Source organism: Stenella coeruleoalba (assembly GCF_951394435.1).
Source record: "Stenella coeruleoalba genome assembly, chromosome: X".
NCBI lineage: Eukaryota > Metazoa > Chordata > Mammalia > Artiodactyla > Delphinidae > Stenella > Stenella coeruleoalba.
Window position 1 is genome coordinate 52,580,348 of NC_137152.1, and position 19,369 is coordinate 52,599,716.

Consider the following 19,369-nt stretch of genomic DNA (forward strand, 5'->3'; position numbering starts at 1 on the left):
TAAATAAACGGAGAGACAAAACTCCAAGACAAACATACACACACTAGGGCTTCCCTGGTGGCGCAGTGGTTGAGAGTCCGCCTGCCGATGTAGGGACACGGGTTCGTACCCCAGTCCGGGAGGATTCCCACATGCTGCGGAGTGGCTGGGCCCATGAGCCATGGCCACTGAGCCTGCATGTCCAGAGCCTGTGCTCCGCAACGGGAGAGGCCACAATGGTGAGAGGCCCGTGTATCGCAAACAAAACAAAACAAAACAAAAACAAAAACATACACACACTCACAGAAAGAAAAGAAAAAGAGAAAACAAAGAAGAGAGCAACCAAACCAATAAAGAAACCCAAAAACGAATACAAACACTAAAAACTAAACTAACAATTACATAAAACCAGAAACAAATCAAATGCAGAAAGCAAAATTGAACTGAAGGATTTGCTTGGCCCAGTGAGCTGACTTGTTATACTCAGATGGACCCTGGCCAACTTGATCTGGCTGCTCTTCAGGTAAAACATCCAGATGGCCCAAATAACCAGCTTCTTCTGCAGTTGTTCAGTTGTTCTGCATGGAGAGGCTTAGTTGGCCAGAGGGCTGGTTAAATTCTGGGATTCTTCACAGGAAACAGGAGTGAGGACAGTCAGTTCCAAGGGCTCTCTTCTTTGTGTTTCGTCCAGTTTCACTTGTCTATAGGGTGCTGTGTGCAGAAGCCTTGCTGCTAGCACTTTAGACCAGAGTTCCTAGCACAGTGAAATGGCTGTGCTGACACCTCAGCTCTGTGGGCAGACGTGTGGAGAAGTGCTGCACCCAGCTCCTCTCAGGCATAAGCAAGGCAAGGGAGCTCCTGGGCAAGGGGTCCCACCAGGTCACATAGACTCCTGGACTCTGATGTCCTTTTATTCCTTTGCTCTTAGTCTAGTTTCACTTGCTCACAGGGAGCCATGTAAAGAGGTCTCACAGCTGTTCCTTCAGACCACAATTGTGGTTCTTTGAGTGGAAGGCATAAGTTTATATGTATATATACATATAAACTTTAGATGCAAGAAGAACTGATTTAAAATCCCACTTATGCTAATTACTAGCTATATTAACCTGTGCAAGTTTCTTTTTCTTTTTTTTTTAATTAAAGTATAGTTGATGTACAATACATAAGTTACAGGTGTAGGATACAGTGATTCACAGTTTTTAATGGTTATACGCCATTTATTCTTATTATAAAATACTGGCTATATGCCCTGTTGCACAATATACCTTTGTAGCTTATTTTATACCTAATAACGTGTACCTGTTAATCTCCTACACCTATATTGCCCCCCCTTCCATTTCCCCACTGTTAACCACTAATTTGTTCTCAATATCTGTGAGTCTGCTTCTTTTTTTGCTATATTCACTAATTTGTTGTATTTTTTAGATTCCACATATAAGTAATATCACATAGTATTTGTTTTTCTCTCTCTGACTCATTTTATTTAGCGTAATATCCTTAGGTCCATCCATGTTGCTGCATATGGCAAAATTTCATTCTTTTTATGTCTGAGTAGTATTCCATTTTGTGTGCGTGTGTGTGTTTCTGTGTGTGTACACACATACCCCACAACTTCTTTACCCATTTATCTGTTGATGGACACTTAGGTTGCTTCCACAACTTGGCAATTGTAAATTATGCTGCTATGAACTTTGCGGTGCATGTATTTTTTCAAATTAGTGTTTTCTTTTTATTCAGATGTATACCCATGAATGGAATTGCTGAGTCATATGGTAGTTCTACTTTTCATTTTTTTAAAGAAACCTCCATAATGTTTTCCAAAGTGGTGCATCAATTTACATTCCCACCAACAGTGTAGAAGGGTTCTCTTTTCTCCACATCCTTGCCAACATTTGTTATGTGTGTTCTTTTGGATGATAGTCATTCTGAGAGATGTGAGGTGATATCTTATTGTGATTTTGATTTCAATTACCCTGATGGTAAGTGATGCTGAGATTGTTTCCTGTGCCTCTTGGCCATCTGCATTTCCTCTTTGGAAAAATGTCTATTCAGTTCTTCTGCTCTTTTTTAATTTTTTTTTTAATGTTGAGTTGTATGAGCTGTTTATATATGTTAGATATTAATCCCTAATCAGGCATATCATTTGTAAATATATTATCCCATTTGGTAGGTTGACTTTCCATGTTGTCAATGGTTTCCTTTGCTATGCAAAAGCTTTTAAGTTTAATTAAGGACCATTTGGTTTTTTTTTTGCTTTTATTTCCTTTGCTGGAGTTGATAGATGCGAAAAATATTGCTATGATTTATGTCAAAGAGTGGTCTGCCTATGTTTTCCTCTAGGAGTTTTATGGTTTCGGTCTTACGTTTAGGTCTTTAACCCATTTTCAGTTTATTTTTGTATATGGTGTTATGAGAATGCTCTAATTTCATTCTTTTACATGTAGCTGTCCAGTTTTCCCAGCACAACTTATTAAAGAGATTGTCTTTTCTCCATTGTATATTCTTGTCTCCTTTGTCATATATTCATTGACCATAAGCACGTGGTTTTATTTCAGGGCTTTCTATACTGTTCCATTGATCTATTTGTCTGTTTTTGTGCCAGTACCATAGTGTGCCAATGACTGTAGTTTTGTAGTATAGTCTTAAGTCGGGAGGCATGATTCCTCCAGATCTGTTGTTCTTTCTCAAGATTTCTTTGGCTATTTGTGTTTCCATACAAATTTTAAAATTATTTGTTCTAGTTCTGCGAAAAATGTCCCTGGTATTTTGATAGCAATGGCATTGAATCTGTATATTGACTCAGGTAGTATAGGCATTTTGACAGTATTAATTCTTCCAGTCCATATACTTCCAACTGTTTGTGCCATCTTCAAATTCTTTCATCAGTGTGTTATAGTCTTCCGAGTACAGGTCTTTTACCTCCTTAGACAGGTTTATTCCTAGGTATTTTATTCTTTCTGATGCAATGGTAAATGGGATTGTTTCCTTCATTTCTCTTTCTGATAATTTATTGTTAGTGTATTGAAATGTAACAGATTTCTGTATATTAATTTTATATCCTGCAACTTTGCTTAATTCATTGATGAGCTCTACTAGTTTTCTGGTGGCATCTTTAGGACTTTCTATGTATAGTATCATGTCATCTGCAAACAGTCCCTTAACCTTTCTTAGCCTCAGTCAACCTCTTAAGAATTGCTCTGAATATTAGATAATGCATGCAAACAATTTTCGCATAGTAGGTACTCAGCAAATGAAACTTTTAATATTCTGTGTTCTCTTTTTCCACATTTTTATTATAATGCAGAAATGCCAATAAACTCAATATTTTTTTAAAAAAATGAAAACTAAGATCACATAGCTAACAAATGGATAGGTCAAAATCTGTACCCAGATCCAGCCACCTAAAAGACCATGTGCCTAACTCCTATCAACTCTCCATAGAGAACCAGTGAGCCAAGGTGTTAGAAGGGTCATTACCAGGGATATAAGATAGTGGCAAAGACAAGATAGAGAGCAAAGCTCAGAGAGTGCAATTACAAGAGTCTATGTGACCTTTATGATGGGGCAGGAGTGAATGGCAGGCAGGCCTGAAGCCTGAGCCTCTTGAAGGACGTTCCTGGGAAACTGACATTCACTTCACCTAATCTCACAGTCCACAATCAGGAATGTGTTGGGATTGTTTTAGACCACATACTCAATGCTAGCTGGCACCTAAGCAGCAGTCTACAGATAAGTTAGATGGGAAGCATGGCAGGAGGGTATGAAAAGTTCATGAGAATTGGAGAGGGTGACACTCATGCCTTGCAGTCTCCTCATTCTGCATGGGTGTCATCTTTTCAATCAACACCTCCATGGGAAGAACTCAGAGGGCCCTGGGAGCTGACACTTCTCTTTGAAAGCACTCTGGGTTATGCCCTGCTTTGTGAATCCTAGATCACTGACAATGCTGAACTTACTTTGAACCCTGGGCTCCAGGACAGCAGAGACTATTAAGAAACACCCTTTCATGTTCTGAAAAACAAGTAAACCACAAAGGACCATCTCCATCCTCCCTCATGACTCCCATAAGACTCACAGATGACTTCCTTGTTTATCTGCCTCTATAATACCCCCAAGTTTCCTTCCTTTTCTTTAAAATATTCCTCATTAATGAAGGTTTTCCCTATGGTAACAGTCTGAATACAATGAACTCCTTAAACTAGCTAGTGCACAGTTTTGGTACTTTGTATTTTATCATTTGAGTTGCACAGGAAGCACTGTCAAATCAAAAGAAATTCTTAGCCTTCCCTGGGTTAAATCTGATAGGTAAAATGTTTTAATACACATATTATAGATATTATATGCTGTACAGGAAGCTCCTAGAAAATTGTCAATGCCCTCATTGTCCATGATATGTTTCTATTTATCAGAATCCTGGTGCTACCTTGCCTGATATTACAAAACAGTATAGTGTCATTAGTTGCAATTTATTTTAAATGGTAGCTTAATTATAACATTAATTCTTTAACTTGAAATCAGCATCTTCAAATCAGTGGTTTTAATTGGGCACTCATTTCTCTTACCTTTGGAATCTTATTAATATAGAGATGTTTAGGAGTACTCCAGATCATTTTTTCTCATTACATGATATTCTTAATGTATTCTTGGTATATTCTAACTATATGGCTGGCATATTATGCCACTATAATTACCGTATATCTGAAGATTTTTTGTAAATATTGTATTCATCCATTTTTATAAATTAGATGTAATATCCACTCTTCTTTGGACATAGACATCATTATGTTTACAAATATTTTGTCCAATACCTTTTCTGGATTAATATTTATCTTGTTCTGCATACCACAGAAATAGCCACATGTCCTTGACAGTTGCATTATTATTCTTATAATGAACTCTCATCATATCTTTCACTTTTGAAAATTACCAGTAGTAAGTTAGTCACAGCTATGTAAATCTCTTCCTCATCTATAGATACTTTATGTTTTATTCTAATGCAACCCTAAAAGCACTTGTAATTGTCTACAGGGCAGAGTACTTCATTGTTAACAAAGAAGAACTTTCTCAGAACCCCAGAGAATAGCACTGTACCAATCCTTTTGTGTACAGGTTTCTGATGGCACCCTTTAATGACCTTTGAGATCATACCAGTGAATTGATTCAGGATTCTGAGAACTCTGAGAATCAAATGAATTCATGAGTTTGCTAATGCAAGGTCTAGTAAAACAAGAACTACTTAGGACTGAATGAACTAATGAAGGATGATTGAGGGTTTTGTTTGGAATATTACTGATGTTATAATGTTCTATTTTTTGAATATATAAGGAACCCATTTCTCTTATGTTGTAAGTTGTCTATAACTCATAACAATTTAGAATATTATGTTTTTGTAAGTTGAAATGAAATGACATTCATTTGTAAATGACATTTGTAAGTGGCATTATCTCTGCCTAATCCCATCTAGGATTCAGAAACTCATATTATTCTTATTTCCATAACAATAAAATTATTTACATAGGTTTAATTAGAGTCTGTCCTTTTTATTATCAGGAAAGAGTTGGAACACTGGTTTTTGCAACCAAGGCCTTACCTGGAATGACATATATGAAAATGATGCTCATTGAATCAGATATGACCAGATACTTTTAAGGAGAAAGGTTGACTTTACGGAGCCAACAATGCTCACAAAGCCCTCGTGGAAAAACCAGGCTGACACCTGTATTACAGAGTTCTTGGCCTTATAGGTGAGTAAGGAAACTCTCTTCCTGGCAGACACAAAAACTTTAGGATATGCTGGGTATCTAGAGAAGAATCCACCCAAATTTTTAGGTACTGCAGGTGAAATCTGGTGGATAATTCTTGGCTTGGCTTCTTAGCCTCAAAGGGCTTTTAAAAATCCAATCTTAGATTCTTTTTGAAAACTTCCAGCAAAGCAAACTTAAATAGACCCATATGGCAAATAATTATCCTTGTTGTGAGTACAAATAATTAGGCGAAATCTCATGAGACCAGCCTTATTTTTTAAATCAAGAATATTTTTTCTTTGAGATTAACTTTCATCAAAAGGGAGAATTTTTGTGTTTCAATGGAAAATGATGCATTGTCTATAGCACACCCTTTTGGATTATCAGAGTTTTGCCCTGTTGTCTTAGAGCTAGTTGAACTTTTGCATCTCTTGTTAATTGAGGGTAACTTACAAACATGCACACCCTGTCTTATCTGGTTGAGATTTAAAGGACTTCCTCCTCTTGTCAAAAAAAACAGTTTTGGTATCTATCTGTAAATTGAACTGGATCCAGCCAACTTTCCCAATTTGTAAATATTTAGCAAATTTTCAATCCCTTCTATTTTTTCCAATATCTAGTTATAATCCTCCAAACTAGCAATTCCAATGTTCCCCTTCCCATATGATCTGGAGTCATGGAGAACTAAGACCTGATGATCCATATCCCTATAAGGATTCCAGGTCACCTTGTAACTGACCCTTTCCCCATGATATGAAGAAGACCTGTGAACTGAAACCCAATGACTTGATATAAACCTCTAAGTGCTCACCACCACAGCAGACCATGCACTGGGCTAGAATTTTCCCTGGACAAACCACTGTCTGGACTAAGGAAGTCAGGTGAAATGCTCAATTCATATATGCCCTTATATGAAAGATTGCCAGGAATGTGGACAATATCACAAAGAGGACTGACATCCCACCTTGAGAGGTTCAAGAAACTCCAATGAGCGGCACTACATAATCAAAAAATTTTCCACCACTGACCACTTAGAAATCACTGGACCCTCAGTGTTCAACTCCTGGCTCTTTTCTTTAATACAAACTTTTGTGTTAAACAACAAAGTCCTACTGTACCGCACAGGGAACCATATTCAATTTCTTGTAACAAACCATAATGGAAGAATATGAAAAAGAATATATATGTGTGTGTGTGTGTGTGTGTGTGTGTGTGTGTGTATAAAACTGAATCCCTTTGCTGTATACCAGAAACTAACACAACATTGTAAATCAACTATACTTCAATAAAAAATAAATAAAATTTTTAAAAAAATTTTAACTTTTATATTAATATTTTTCTTTCTCATTTAGGGTATACCTCTTCTTTTAGGATGTCTGATTTTCAGGACCCTAAAACAACTGACCTTTGCAACCTCAAAAGGTGGTCAGAAAAACACCAACAAAAGTCCTCAAGCAACTATTTCTTAAGCCCTGCTGCATCCCAATCAGGTTTATGATTGCCTGTGAACTATCAGCAATGAATAATATTCATGTTGAATAAAAGTGTGGGGGCTGGGGTAATAGATAATGTAGAATTTTACCTGAGTCCTCTGCTCCTATAAAGCAGTAATGGGTGGCTCATGGAACTTTCTACCTGCAAGTTTGACCTTAAATCAATCTGCTTGGTCCACAAAGGAGTTTCTTCAAATATGTTGATGACTAGACTAGAAATTTGATTTGCAGTCTGAGATTTAAAATCACTGCATTTTCTTTCTCCAGGCATAAACAAGCAAACTGATTCATTTCACCTAACACGGGTCCTGAGACTCTGGATCAACAAGCTCTCCAGGTAATTCTGATACAAAGCTATATTAGGAATAACTGAACTAGATCCCTGTAAACACTGACATCTCATTTTACATTTTTCTCTTGTAGTTAACTCGGGAAATATAGTTTCAAACTAACAGCTTTCTCCAAAAATTAGGTTCTACCACCTTCCTAGTAGGATCACCAGGAATTGAGACAAATGATTTATATACACCCTCTGATACATGTATACATGTATTTATCTGATTTACTCCTCACAATTCTGGGAAGTAGGTTATACTGCCTACTTTACAAATGAGGAAAACAGAGACCCAACAAGCTCAAGTAATTTTGCCAAGATCTCATAGCCAATAAATAAAACTCAAATCTGAAGGAGATACAACACTACCTAAACACTTGTCATTTCCTTTTGTTACTGGGCCATAGAGGTAGAGAAAAGGCCAGGCAATGCTAATTGAAAGCACAGATGTCGCACTCTAAAGCAGTGACAAATGTCATGGTCAGGGCAGTGAGATACTTCCTCCCACTTGTCTCTGTTGTACACAGACTGTGAGGTCCAAGAGCTGACCATCAAGGGAAGGAACTCTTCAGAGAAGCTTCAGGCTTTCCCTTACATCCCCTAGGAATCACTACCATCTCTGTTACACAACTGGAATCTACAATGGGGTTAATGCTACTGATTACCTCTTGCAGCAACCATGAAAAATCTATTATGGGGAGAACTGCAAGGCCCTCTTCACATGTAATGTGAAATCTAAAAGCTCAGCCCAAAATTCCATCCTAACTGTACCTTTACCAGTTTTTCCAGTGAAACAGAAGGGCCAGTAGTACTGGCAATTGGAGGGCATGGCACACTCTGTTCTTTCCACTTCCAAAGCAACTGTTCTTTCCCAACAATAGCCTCCCAGTAGGATCTCCAAGATTGCTTCTCAGAGCCTCTAAGGAGCTTCAGCCTCAGCCGGTGGAGCATCGGTTGTTCGCCTCACTAACACCACACGTCCCAGCTTTCAAAATGACAAAATCAACAAAGCCAATGACTATGACAGGCCATTGAAATTCTCAAAATCTCTTTTCAGTCCCCATCAATAAACATTAGTTTATGAGTCAGCATCACTAAAAGCAATGGTCAGATGATAACTAGGAGTTTCTGGAATTGGCAGGCAAATGATAACTGAGTCAAAGGGTTACTGTAAAGCATACATTAAGAAGCAAATGTGTCACAGCCAGCAGACATCAACAAGAACCTGGCAGCACCAGGGGGTCATTTTTATTTTTGTTTATAAGCCATTATGCTCAAGCTCACACACTCTTTTATGCTGCTGGTACTAGTTGACAATTATGGTGGGTTTCAGAGGGGTGAGAGAGTTGAAGCACAAAGTTCAACATAAAAGAAGATATGGGACACATCTCAGATCTGTTGGTTGGCTTTAGGGAAAATGGGCACATGTTCAAAGTCTGACTTTTTTTGTTTTTGTTTTTGTGGTATGCGGGCCTTTCACTGTTGTGGCCTCTCCCGTTGTGGAGCACAGGCTCCGGACACACAGCCTCAGCAGCCATGGCTCACGGGCCTAGCTGTTCCGCGGCATGTGGGATCTTCCCAGACCGGGGCACGAACCCGCATCCCCTGCATCGGCAGACGGACTCTCAACCACTGCACCACCAGGGAAGCCTAGTCTGACATTTTTTTAGTAGAAAAAAGACATATTTATGAAATTCCACATACCATGCATCTGCAGTCTTCAAGGTTACCAATTGATAGGCAAGTAGTAGTTATTTTTAAGAAAGAAATATGTTTAGTTTGGGATGCTATAATAAAATACCATAGATTGGGTCATGTATAAACAATAGAAATTTCTCACAATTCTGGAGGCTGGAAGTCCAATATCAGAGTGCCAGCATGGTTGGGTTCTGGAGCATGCCCTCTTTCAGCTTATAGACTGCTGATTTCTTGCTGTATCCTAACATGATGGAAAGAGGGCTAGAGAGCTCTCTGGGGTCCCTTTCATGAGGGCACTAAAACCATTCATGAGGGTTCTACCCTCATGATCTATCTGCTTCCCAAAGGCTCCACCTCCTGGCACCATCACTTTGGGGATTGGCTTTTAACATGAATTTGGGGGAGATACAAACATTCAGTCTGTTGCATTCCATCCCCTGCTCCATAAAATTCATGTCCTTCTCACATGTAAAATATATTAATTCCATCCCAACAGCCCTACAAGTCAACTCATTCCAGTATCAACTTTTAGGTCTAGAGTCCAAAATTTCATCTAAATATCTAAATCAAATATGGGTGAGACTCAAGGTACAAATTATACTGAGGCAAAATTCCTCTCTAGCTGTGAACTTGTGAAAACAAACAACTTATGTGCTTCCAAAATACAATGATGGGACATGCATAAGACAGACATTCCCACTCCAAAAAGAAAGAAGGAAGGAACGATAGGTCCCAAGCAAGCCCAAAATCTAGCAAGGCAAGTTCCATATGATCTTAAGTCTTGAGAACAATGCTCTTTGGCTTGATGCTCTGCTTTCTAGACCCACTGTGGCAGCAGTCTAGCCTTCTGGACCCACTGGAGTAGCAACATCACCCCCACAGTTTGGTGGAGGGCTGCCCACACTGTGGCTCTCTGCAGTGGCCCCACACATTTTGGTTCTCTGTCTGGAAGAGGCATGGGGAGAGAGGTTTGTGTGTATCCTCAGGATTCTGCAGAGTGGCCGTACCCCTACACCTGGGGTGGGAGTGGCAGCCCTGATGATCTCTGAATCACCTTCAGGGTCCTTCTTCCCTTGTTTTGAAGAAGAATAGTGCAGGTTCACATTGCTCTATGGTCTGGTCCTATAGGATCTAATAAGTTTTCCTTCATTTTGTCTTGTTTTCTCTGTTTCCTTTAGTCCTAGCTGGCAGTGTTTCTGCTGGTATAATCCCATCTTTATTCCTAGCTTTTGTTGAGATACTTGATTAAATCCATGGTTCACACCCACATTAATCTCCTTATCAAATGGTACGTCTACCATACCTTTAGTGCTTTCTTCCAAATACACTTTCTCATTTTTTGTAATATGGATGAATCTTTAAGTTCTGGTTCCTTTTTGCTTAAAAATTTCACCTTCTCTTCATTTCTCTCCTCTGACATTTTAGTATAAGCAGTCAGGGTAAACCAAGCCACTCCTTTAACACTTGCTTAGAAACCACATTAGCCAAATATCCAATTTCATTGCTTGCAAGTTTCACCTTCCAAAAAAACACTAGAACACAAACAGTGCAGCCTAATTATTTGCCTCTCTATAACAAGGATCACCTTTCTCCATTGTCCCATAACATGTTCCTCCTCTCTGTCTGAGACCTCCTCAAAATGGACTCTACCATCTATATTTCTACCAATATTCTGTCCATGATTACTTAGGTATTCTCCAAGAAGACTGAAGCTTTCCCTACCACTCTTTCTTCTTTCAGAGCTCTTGCCAGAATCACCTTTAAAATTCCATTCACAGCAATCTAGACTTTCTCTGTCATGCACCTCAAAATTCTTTCAGCTTCTGCCCATTACCCAGTTCCAAAGCCACTTCCACATTTTTAGGTGTTTGTTATAGCAGCACCCCGGACTTCTCAGTACCAATTCGTGTTTAACTGAGTTCAGGACACTATAGCAAAATACCATAGACTGTGCGGCTTATAAACAACAGAAATTTATTTTGCACAGTTCTGGAGGCTAGAAGTCTGAGATCAAGGTCAGGTTCTCCTGAGAGCTTTCTTCCAGGTTGCAGACTTCCAACTTCTCACTGTATCCTCACATGATGGAAAGAGGGTGAGAGAGCTTTCTGGAGTCTCTTTTATAAGGGTACTAATCCCATCCATGAGGGCTCCACCTTCATGACCTAATTACCTCCCAAAGGCCCCACCTCCTAATACCGTCACATTGGAGGTTAGAATTTCAACGTATGAATTTGTGGAAGACACAAAAACATTCAGTCCATTGCAAGGTACAAAGTAACAAAACCTTATATTAGTAATAATGATTAAAATAATAATAATAATAATGATTAAATAGCTAACATTTATTTAGGCACTGTGCACACATGGCATTGATCACCTCATCCCCATATTACAGATGAGAAATGTAACACTTAGAGAGGTGAAGTCACTTTCCAAGATTACACAGCTAATAAGCTGCAAAGCTAGAGTTCAAACTTGGACTATCTGACTCTCACAATATTAACTTTTAAATAAGCCATGCCCTTAGACCAAGACAGATTTGCAGAAGTAGAATGAAGTGGAGTGAATAAAGAAATAATCCAAATGCAAATGTCTGCCTCACTAGTTACACTGCCACATTTATCCAAAACATTAGTCATCAACCTCATAAAAATACTCATTGCAGTATGATTTATAAACATGAAAAATTGGAAAAAAGTTAAATTTCTAACAACAGTTGAAGACTATATAAAGTATAGCTCCTATAATAATGAAACTCAAATGCATCCATTACTCATTCATTCAACAAACATGTATTGAGCATCTACTATATGCTAGGTACTCCTCTACATGCTAGGGAAATAGTAATGAACAAAACAATGTCCTTGTCCCATGCAATGAAGCTTATGAAAATTTTTAAATGACATGAGAAAATACTTGATGAAATGTCAGGTTGAAATTAGATAAAATTATGTATTTAGTATGAACTAAATTACACATACACAAAACAGATACATGTACAAAAGAGAGTTAAAAGACAATACGCCAATACATCCAATACATTGCTTCTGTGCTGAAATATCTTATTATTACAGGTAACTTTATATTTTTATATATTATTCATATTTACTGCAAAGAGCATTTAATATAATAATAATACATTTTATATTTTAGTTCTTGGGCTCATAAATATAATTGTTTCGGTGACATTAGATCGTTCACACTATTTCTGTGCTCTCATCTAGCAAATGCTTTACACTAACTCTTTAATGTGGTACTGCAAGGACAATGGTGCTTCAAGGACAAAGGACAATCCTGCCTGAAAAAGTTTCAGCGTTACACCCCCTACCCGACTCTTAGTCTCCCTCCCCACCAGGTCAGGATGGTTACAAAATTCCTGAGCCCACCTGGGCGACGCCCACCTGGGCAACTGGACCTGTCCCAAATAAGGAAAGGCATATGCCCTGCCTCACTCGCACCCTATAGAAGGAAGGTATATGTGCCTCGACCAATAAGTAAATGAAATTTTCACCTCGGACCATTCCTTTGTTTTCTGGCTATAAAAACTAATCAATAGCACATGTTCCGGCTCGATTCTCCCAGACTACTAGGAAGTCGGGCTGCCGTTCTGGCAGCGACCTTTCCCTCTAATAAATTCTACCTTCTTTACATTCTGCCCTGTGTCTGGAAATTCTTTTCCAATGCACCTTCGGACCACGACAATTAACTCAGTGGTTACCAAACTTTTTTTTTCAATGGCCAGAGGGCAAATATTTGAGGCTTTGAAAGTCATGCAGTCTCTGCCACTACTACTCAATGCTGCCGTTGTACTACAAAATCACCCACAGACAATATTTAACTGTGTTCCAGTTAAGTCTGTGTTCCAACAAAACTTTATTTACAAAAAAATGTGGCAGAGAAGATTGGCCCAAGGGCCATAATTAACTTCATAACAAACACAAAGTTCTTACTTCCACTGTTCAATCTCCTAATTGTAACATCCTTGAGAGGACAAGACTAAGGCTCAGAGAGAGGAAATATCTTGTCCAACATCATGCAGCTCACAAAGCGAGTTATTAAGTTCAGCTCCCAAAGAGAGATGCCAAATCTCCTGTTGCCTTAAAAGCTGTACATATATAAATGCTAATTTTAAACGTTCTCGGGGAATTTGTTCCTTAGAAGAACCTTACTCTAAATTATTTTGCGAAAAAAAACAAAAAAAAATCACTCTTTATCCTTCACAAAAACATCTATTTTCGTGTGTTAGATTCTTTAAAGAAAAATTCCCCTGCAGACAGAGTCAAAGACCTCAGTGGAGGTTTAAGGGATATCTTTTGATTGCTTTTGTGTAAGTAGGAAATGGGACTACAAGGGAATGTTTCTTTATGTTTCTTAAGCAGCCTCCCAGGAGCTTGGCACAACAGGGGACAACAGGGATTAAAGATGCCCAAGTTTTCTATACCCACAGACCAAGGAAGCTGCTTTTTCTCAGACCTGCTATGAGAGGCACATGGCCATATGTAGCTGAAGACTTACCAATGTTAATCTCGTCATCAGTCAGAGTGTCTCCAATGAAATCAAACTGAAAGGACTGCAACGTTTGGGAAAATTTCTGAACAGCAGAGGAGTAATCTGTAAAGGAAGGGAAACAGGAGAAATGGTCAATACTGCTGCCTTTTGTCTGATTTCCTCATCTCTGTTAGAGCAGACAGGAGAAAAACAAAGGGAAGTGCTCCTAGCAGGTAGCAAGTTGCATTGCAAGACGTTAAACCAAAGACCAGACCTTCAGTAGAAAATTTGAGCAACTAAAACCACACATTAAAGATGAAGTAGGGCAGCTTAGTGAAGTCCTTTGTTTAAGTCATGGTACATGTTTTATATTCAATCCCTGTCCTATATGACCTGTTCTACCCAAAGTCTGTAAGACCTAAAGCTACTTAGTTGTACTCCTAAGAGAGTCTCCTTAAGCTTTATTGAGTGCCTATTATGGACAATGGACTAGACGTTTTCTTACCTCTACCAAAGAAATATCCACAATAATTGTACAAAGAAAAAAATAGCTCCAGGTTCCAGAGCTATCTGGAAGAGCTGTAACTAGAAGCCCGGTGGTCTGTCTGCATCTCTAGGGCATTTCCCATGACAACATAGGTAGTAACAGCTGGACATTTTACACATTAACCAGATGGCAGCCTGGGTTAAGATACTATCCGGCAGAGGGACAAATTTAACTTGCTCACAGAGTATGCACTAAGGGACCTAAAATAAGGAGATAACTGATGAAAAATTGAGGGTGGTATGGCCAGACAGATGTTTTTATTTTTGGTCAATGATTTTGAATTTTATTACACAGAAGTTTAATGATGATATAAAATTAAATCATAATTAGCTACGCTTTTGACAAATTATCCTTATTGAAATTTTTAAAATATGACATTCACCGGTATATCCAGCCAAACCTCCAATCTTGCTATGCCAAGAGTGGTTCTCAGGCCAGCAGTATCATCATCACCTGGGAGCTTGATAGAAATACACATTCCCAGGTCACACCCCAGACCTACAAAATCAGAAACTGCATTTTTATATAATCCCTAGGGGATTCATATGCTCTTTAGAGTTTGAGGAGCACTGCTGTCACCAACTAAAGTAACACATTAAGACCATATTCTACGAAAGATCAAGCTTCTTGGTAATTTTTGGCCCCCTTTTCCTATTTCTTCTTTCACTCCTTAGCTTCATCATCCTCCACCTTCATATCTATCAGATATACAAGCTACTGAAAGTTTCTGCTCTCACTCTAACAGAAAGGGAGACAATGCAAACAACAGTCCTTTCAATGAAAAGTTATCATGGTTAGGCTATCATGGTTAAAAACAATAAAACATGCTTAGGCATTTGTCTGGAGCAGATAAACATGCCAAGAATTTTATTACCTTCTTGCCTATGTCCCATTTTCAGGAGTACTTATTTTTAGTATTTAGATCCTTGACCCTCTGAACACATAATTGGCAATAATAACAACAATAATAATAATACTTTACAGAGATTGGAGACTGCAGACCAGGTTACCATTTGTTTTCAAACTTCCACATTTTAGAATCACATTTTCCACTTCAAATCAGGCCATATAAATGTGAGAGGAGCATGCACACCCTGCCTTCCACATTTCATCAGCAAAGAGAACACAAAACTGCCTCCATATCTGGAAAACTTTTCTCTGGCCTCTTTGGCCAGCAGCAAAAAAAATGCAAGGCCAGAGTTTCCCATGTGCTCTGTTTTACTCAGGGAAATTATATATGATATTCATTGTACTGTCCTTTCACAAATACCAGGATTTCGTAAATTGAGCTGAGCAAGGTACAGTTATAAATCACTCCTCATTTAGAATTATATGAACATTTTAGACACCACAAATATTATGATTTTCAACATTTATAGTATTTTGTAAGTAAAGGCATGGAGTGAGAAAGGAGTTATATTCATTCCCTTTCTCATTATTTGCACCAACACTCTTCTCCAGATTTCTTGGACTTCAAAACACTACCTTACATCTGCACAGAGCCTGAAAATGTTTATGAAGGACTTTGCACAAACACTTTTCATTTACTCTTCCCAAGTACCTAAAGGTAGGTATTACTATCCTCACCTTATAAACAAACCCAAAAAATGAGACCATGAAGCAAATCACATGCACAAAAATACAAACACAAATTAACAGCTCTTCATGGAAAGAAGGTCTCATTTATTTGGCCTCTGTACTGAGGGAAATGCCAGGAAAGACATATAGTTTAGATTAATGTGTTGGGTGACTTCCTGACTACAAAGAATCAACACATAACCTAGAAATGCTTATCATGGATGGGACATTTATTTCTTTATCGTCCTAAAATTCGCTGCACCACTCGAAACCATGTAAATTCATCCTTATATCCTCCCTGATACTGCCCCACCCCCACCCACAAGGCCACTATCTCATAATTTTTCAAGCTATCTTTGTCAGTTCTCCCTCAATCACCTTCTTATTTATTCGTGTGTCTTCTATGATGTTTTTCCCTCATCTTTTCCTAGCTCATTTTAGAATGTAGTTGGATAGTGACTTTTAGGCAATTGAAGCTTCCAGGGAATGAGGCAGAATATAAACGGGATCGATTAGTTAACTAATTCATATTATATAGATCCCAATTTGGTTTCTATCATTATAGTTTTCTACAGAATCATACGGAATATCCTCTTTTATTTCCAACTTATTTAAGTCTGCAGGATGTCTTGGTAATTCATGAATCAGTAATTCATTCTTTTTGTTACTAAGTAGTATCCTATTGTGTAAATATACCATAATTCATTCATTCATCTATTCACGGACTTTTGTGATGTTTCTAGCCTTTCACTATTATGAATAAAAACTGCTATAAACACTCATGTAAAATTCTTTCTGAGACATATGTTTTCACTTCTCCCAAGGAGTGCACCCTAGGAGCTCAATGAATGTGTTTTACAGTTAGTTGCTAAATGTATATTAAACTATATAAGAAAAGGTTAAACTGTCTTCCAAAGCCATTGTACCATTTTGTATTCTTATCAACAATGTATGAGAATTTCAGTTGATCCACATACTTTCCAGCATCTGGTTATTTACTTCTTAATTTTAATTTTAGCCATTCTAATGGGTGTGTAGTGGTATTTCACTATAGTTTTAATTTGCATTTTCCTGATGACTAATGGTGCTGAGTATCTTATCATGTACTTATCGGACATTTGTAATAATTTTTCTTACAAAGGGTCTGTTCAAATTTTTGCTTGTTTTATGATTGAGTTGTTTATTTTCTTATTATTGAGCTATAAAATTTCTTTATATATTCTGGATCCAAGTATTTTGTCCCATATATATATATATATATATATATATATATCTATCTCACAAGTACTATATAAATTAACTAAAGCTTAACAATCTAAGGGTTGTATATTCAAGACAAAAGAGTGAATCTTCATAAAAACAGTGAATTTTGTGATATATTAAGTTATTCTAATCAAATCACCTTCTTTCCAGCTCTGCAATCTCTGCAATAACGCTAAAAACCAACAGTCTCACAACTACAGTATCTATGAAAACCAACAGTTTAGCAGCCACTGGAGAGGGCAGAACTGAGCTGGAGGTTCACAAGGCCCCACTCTCAGAGAATGATTACTATTTGTCCAGTCTGACAGGTACAGAAAGCTCCATTCTTAGAGTTTGTCTTTGCTTCTCTTAATGCAAAGTTCATTCTGTGTAAACTATGCTGCCATTGGAGCATTTACAAAAACAATCATCTGAAATTGTTTAAGATTGTGGTGACCTGAAGTGATGTACAAACTGGACTTATAAAGTGGCTGAACAAAACACCTGCTAAGAAAAAAAAAGAATGACAAATTAGAGAAAGACATACTCATAGGGGTCTTTGCAAAGCTGAAAACTATTCCAAGAAATCTAGAAAGACACATACATGCAAAGAAATGTATGCACACTCTGGGTTGTGTGTTTGCCCACAGAAGACTTGAAAAGGCCTTAATCTCTCTCTTCTGCCTGAATTTGAGGCCCTGTACAAGCAAGGAGAGAATGGTAAGGCAGCATTGTAAATTTACTGCCCAAATGTTGAAGGCATGCCTTAAAACACACACAAAGCCTTTCAGCAAAAGCTGGGAGACTTACTGGTGAAAATTGTTTAATAAAATCACTGTCCAATCATTAGCAGAACACTAAGCTAAGCTATCAAAGACTTCAGTGGCTTCACACAACAAAAAGTACAGATTTTAAGACAGATATAGTCCAGGAGGTCAAAAAACAAAGAACAATAAGAGTCACTTATAACAAACCCTGGGAGGGAGACAGAATCTAATCTTCAGAGTTGTCACATTATATTTTTCTAAATGTACCCTTTTGAACAAGAAATTAGGAGTCACACAGAGAATACTGCCCCATACTCAAGAAAAAAAAACAGGTTATCGATAGAAACTATTCAGGAGGAAGCCCAGACACTGGACTTTCAAAAAAAAAAGATTTTGAATTAGCTATTTTAAATATGTTCAAAGAATTAAACTAAACCATGCCTAATAACTAAAGGAGAGAATAAGAATGATGTGTCACCAAATAAAAAATAAAAATAGAGTGTTGGAGATATTTTTAAAAGAGCCAATTAAACCTTCTGTAGTTAAAAAATACAAGGAGGGCTTCCCTGGTGGCGCAGTGTTTGAGAGTCCGCCTGCCGATGCGGAGGACGCAGGTTTGTGCCCTGGTCCGGGAGGATCCCACATGCCGTGGAGTGGCTGGGCCCGTGAGCCATGGCCGCTGACCCTGCGCGTCCAGAGCCTGTGCTCTGCAACGGGAGAGGCCACAGCAGTGAGAGGCCCGCGTACCAAAAAAAAAAAAAAATAGTACAAGGAATCAATAGTAAAGATCAATAAAACTAAAAGCTGGTTCTTTGAGAAGATGAATAAATTGATAAACCATTAGCTGCATTCATCAGGGTAAAACGGGAGAAGACTCAAATCAACAGAATTTGAAATGAAAAAGACGTAACAAATGACACCACAGAAATACAAAGGATCATGAGAGATTACTACAAGCAACTATATGCCAATAAAATGGACAACCTGGAAGAAATGGACAAATTCTTAGAAAAGCAAAACCTTCCAAGACTGAATCAGGAAGAAATCAAAAATACAAACAGACCACTCAAAAGCACTGAAATTGAAACTGTGATTAAAAATCTTCCAACAAACAAAAGTGGAGGACCAGGTGGCTTCACAGACAAATTCTATTAAAAATTTAAAGAAGAGTTAATATCCATCCTTCTCAAACACTTCCAAAATACAGGAAAGGGAGGACCACTCCCAAACTCATGCTTTGAAGCCACCATCACACCAATACCAAAACCAGACAAACACGTCATGAAAAAAGAAAATTACAGGCCAATATCACTGATAAACATAGATGCAAAAATCCTCAACAAAATACTAACAAACAGAATCCAACAGCACATTAAAAGAATCATATACCATGAGCAAGACGGGATTCCCCCTGGAATGCAAGGATTCTTCAATATACACAAATCAATCAATGTGAAATACCATATTAACAAACTGAAGGATAAAAGCCATATGACAAT

The 19,369-nt window shown here is 38.0% G+C and overlaps 1 protein-coding gene across 4 annotated transcripts in view; it reads right to left on the reverse strand.

Moving 5' to 3' along the window:
• Positions 1-19,369, reverse strand: part of OPHN1 (oligophrenin 1) — a 599,351-nt gene that overhangs the window by 395,881 nt on the left and 184,101 nt on the right. For all 4 annotated transcript variants that reach the window (XM_079910490.1, XM_079910489.1, XM_079910488.1 and 1 more), the window contains exon 3: positions 13,764-13,859. In XM_079910490.1, the coding sequence (XP_079766616.1) occupies positions 13,764-13,859 (96 nt within the window). The remainder of the gene's footprint in view (positions 1-13,763; positions 13,860-19,369) is intronic.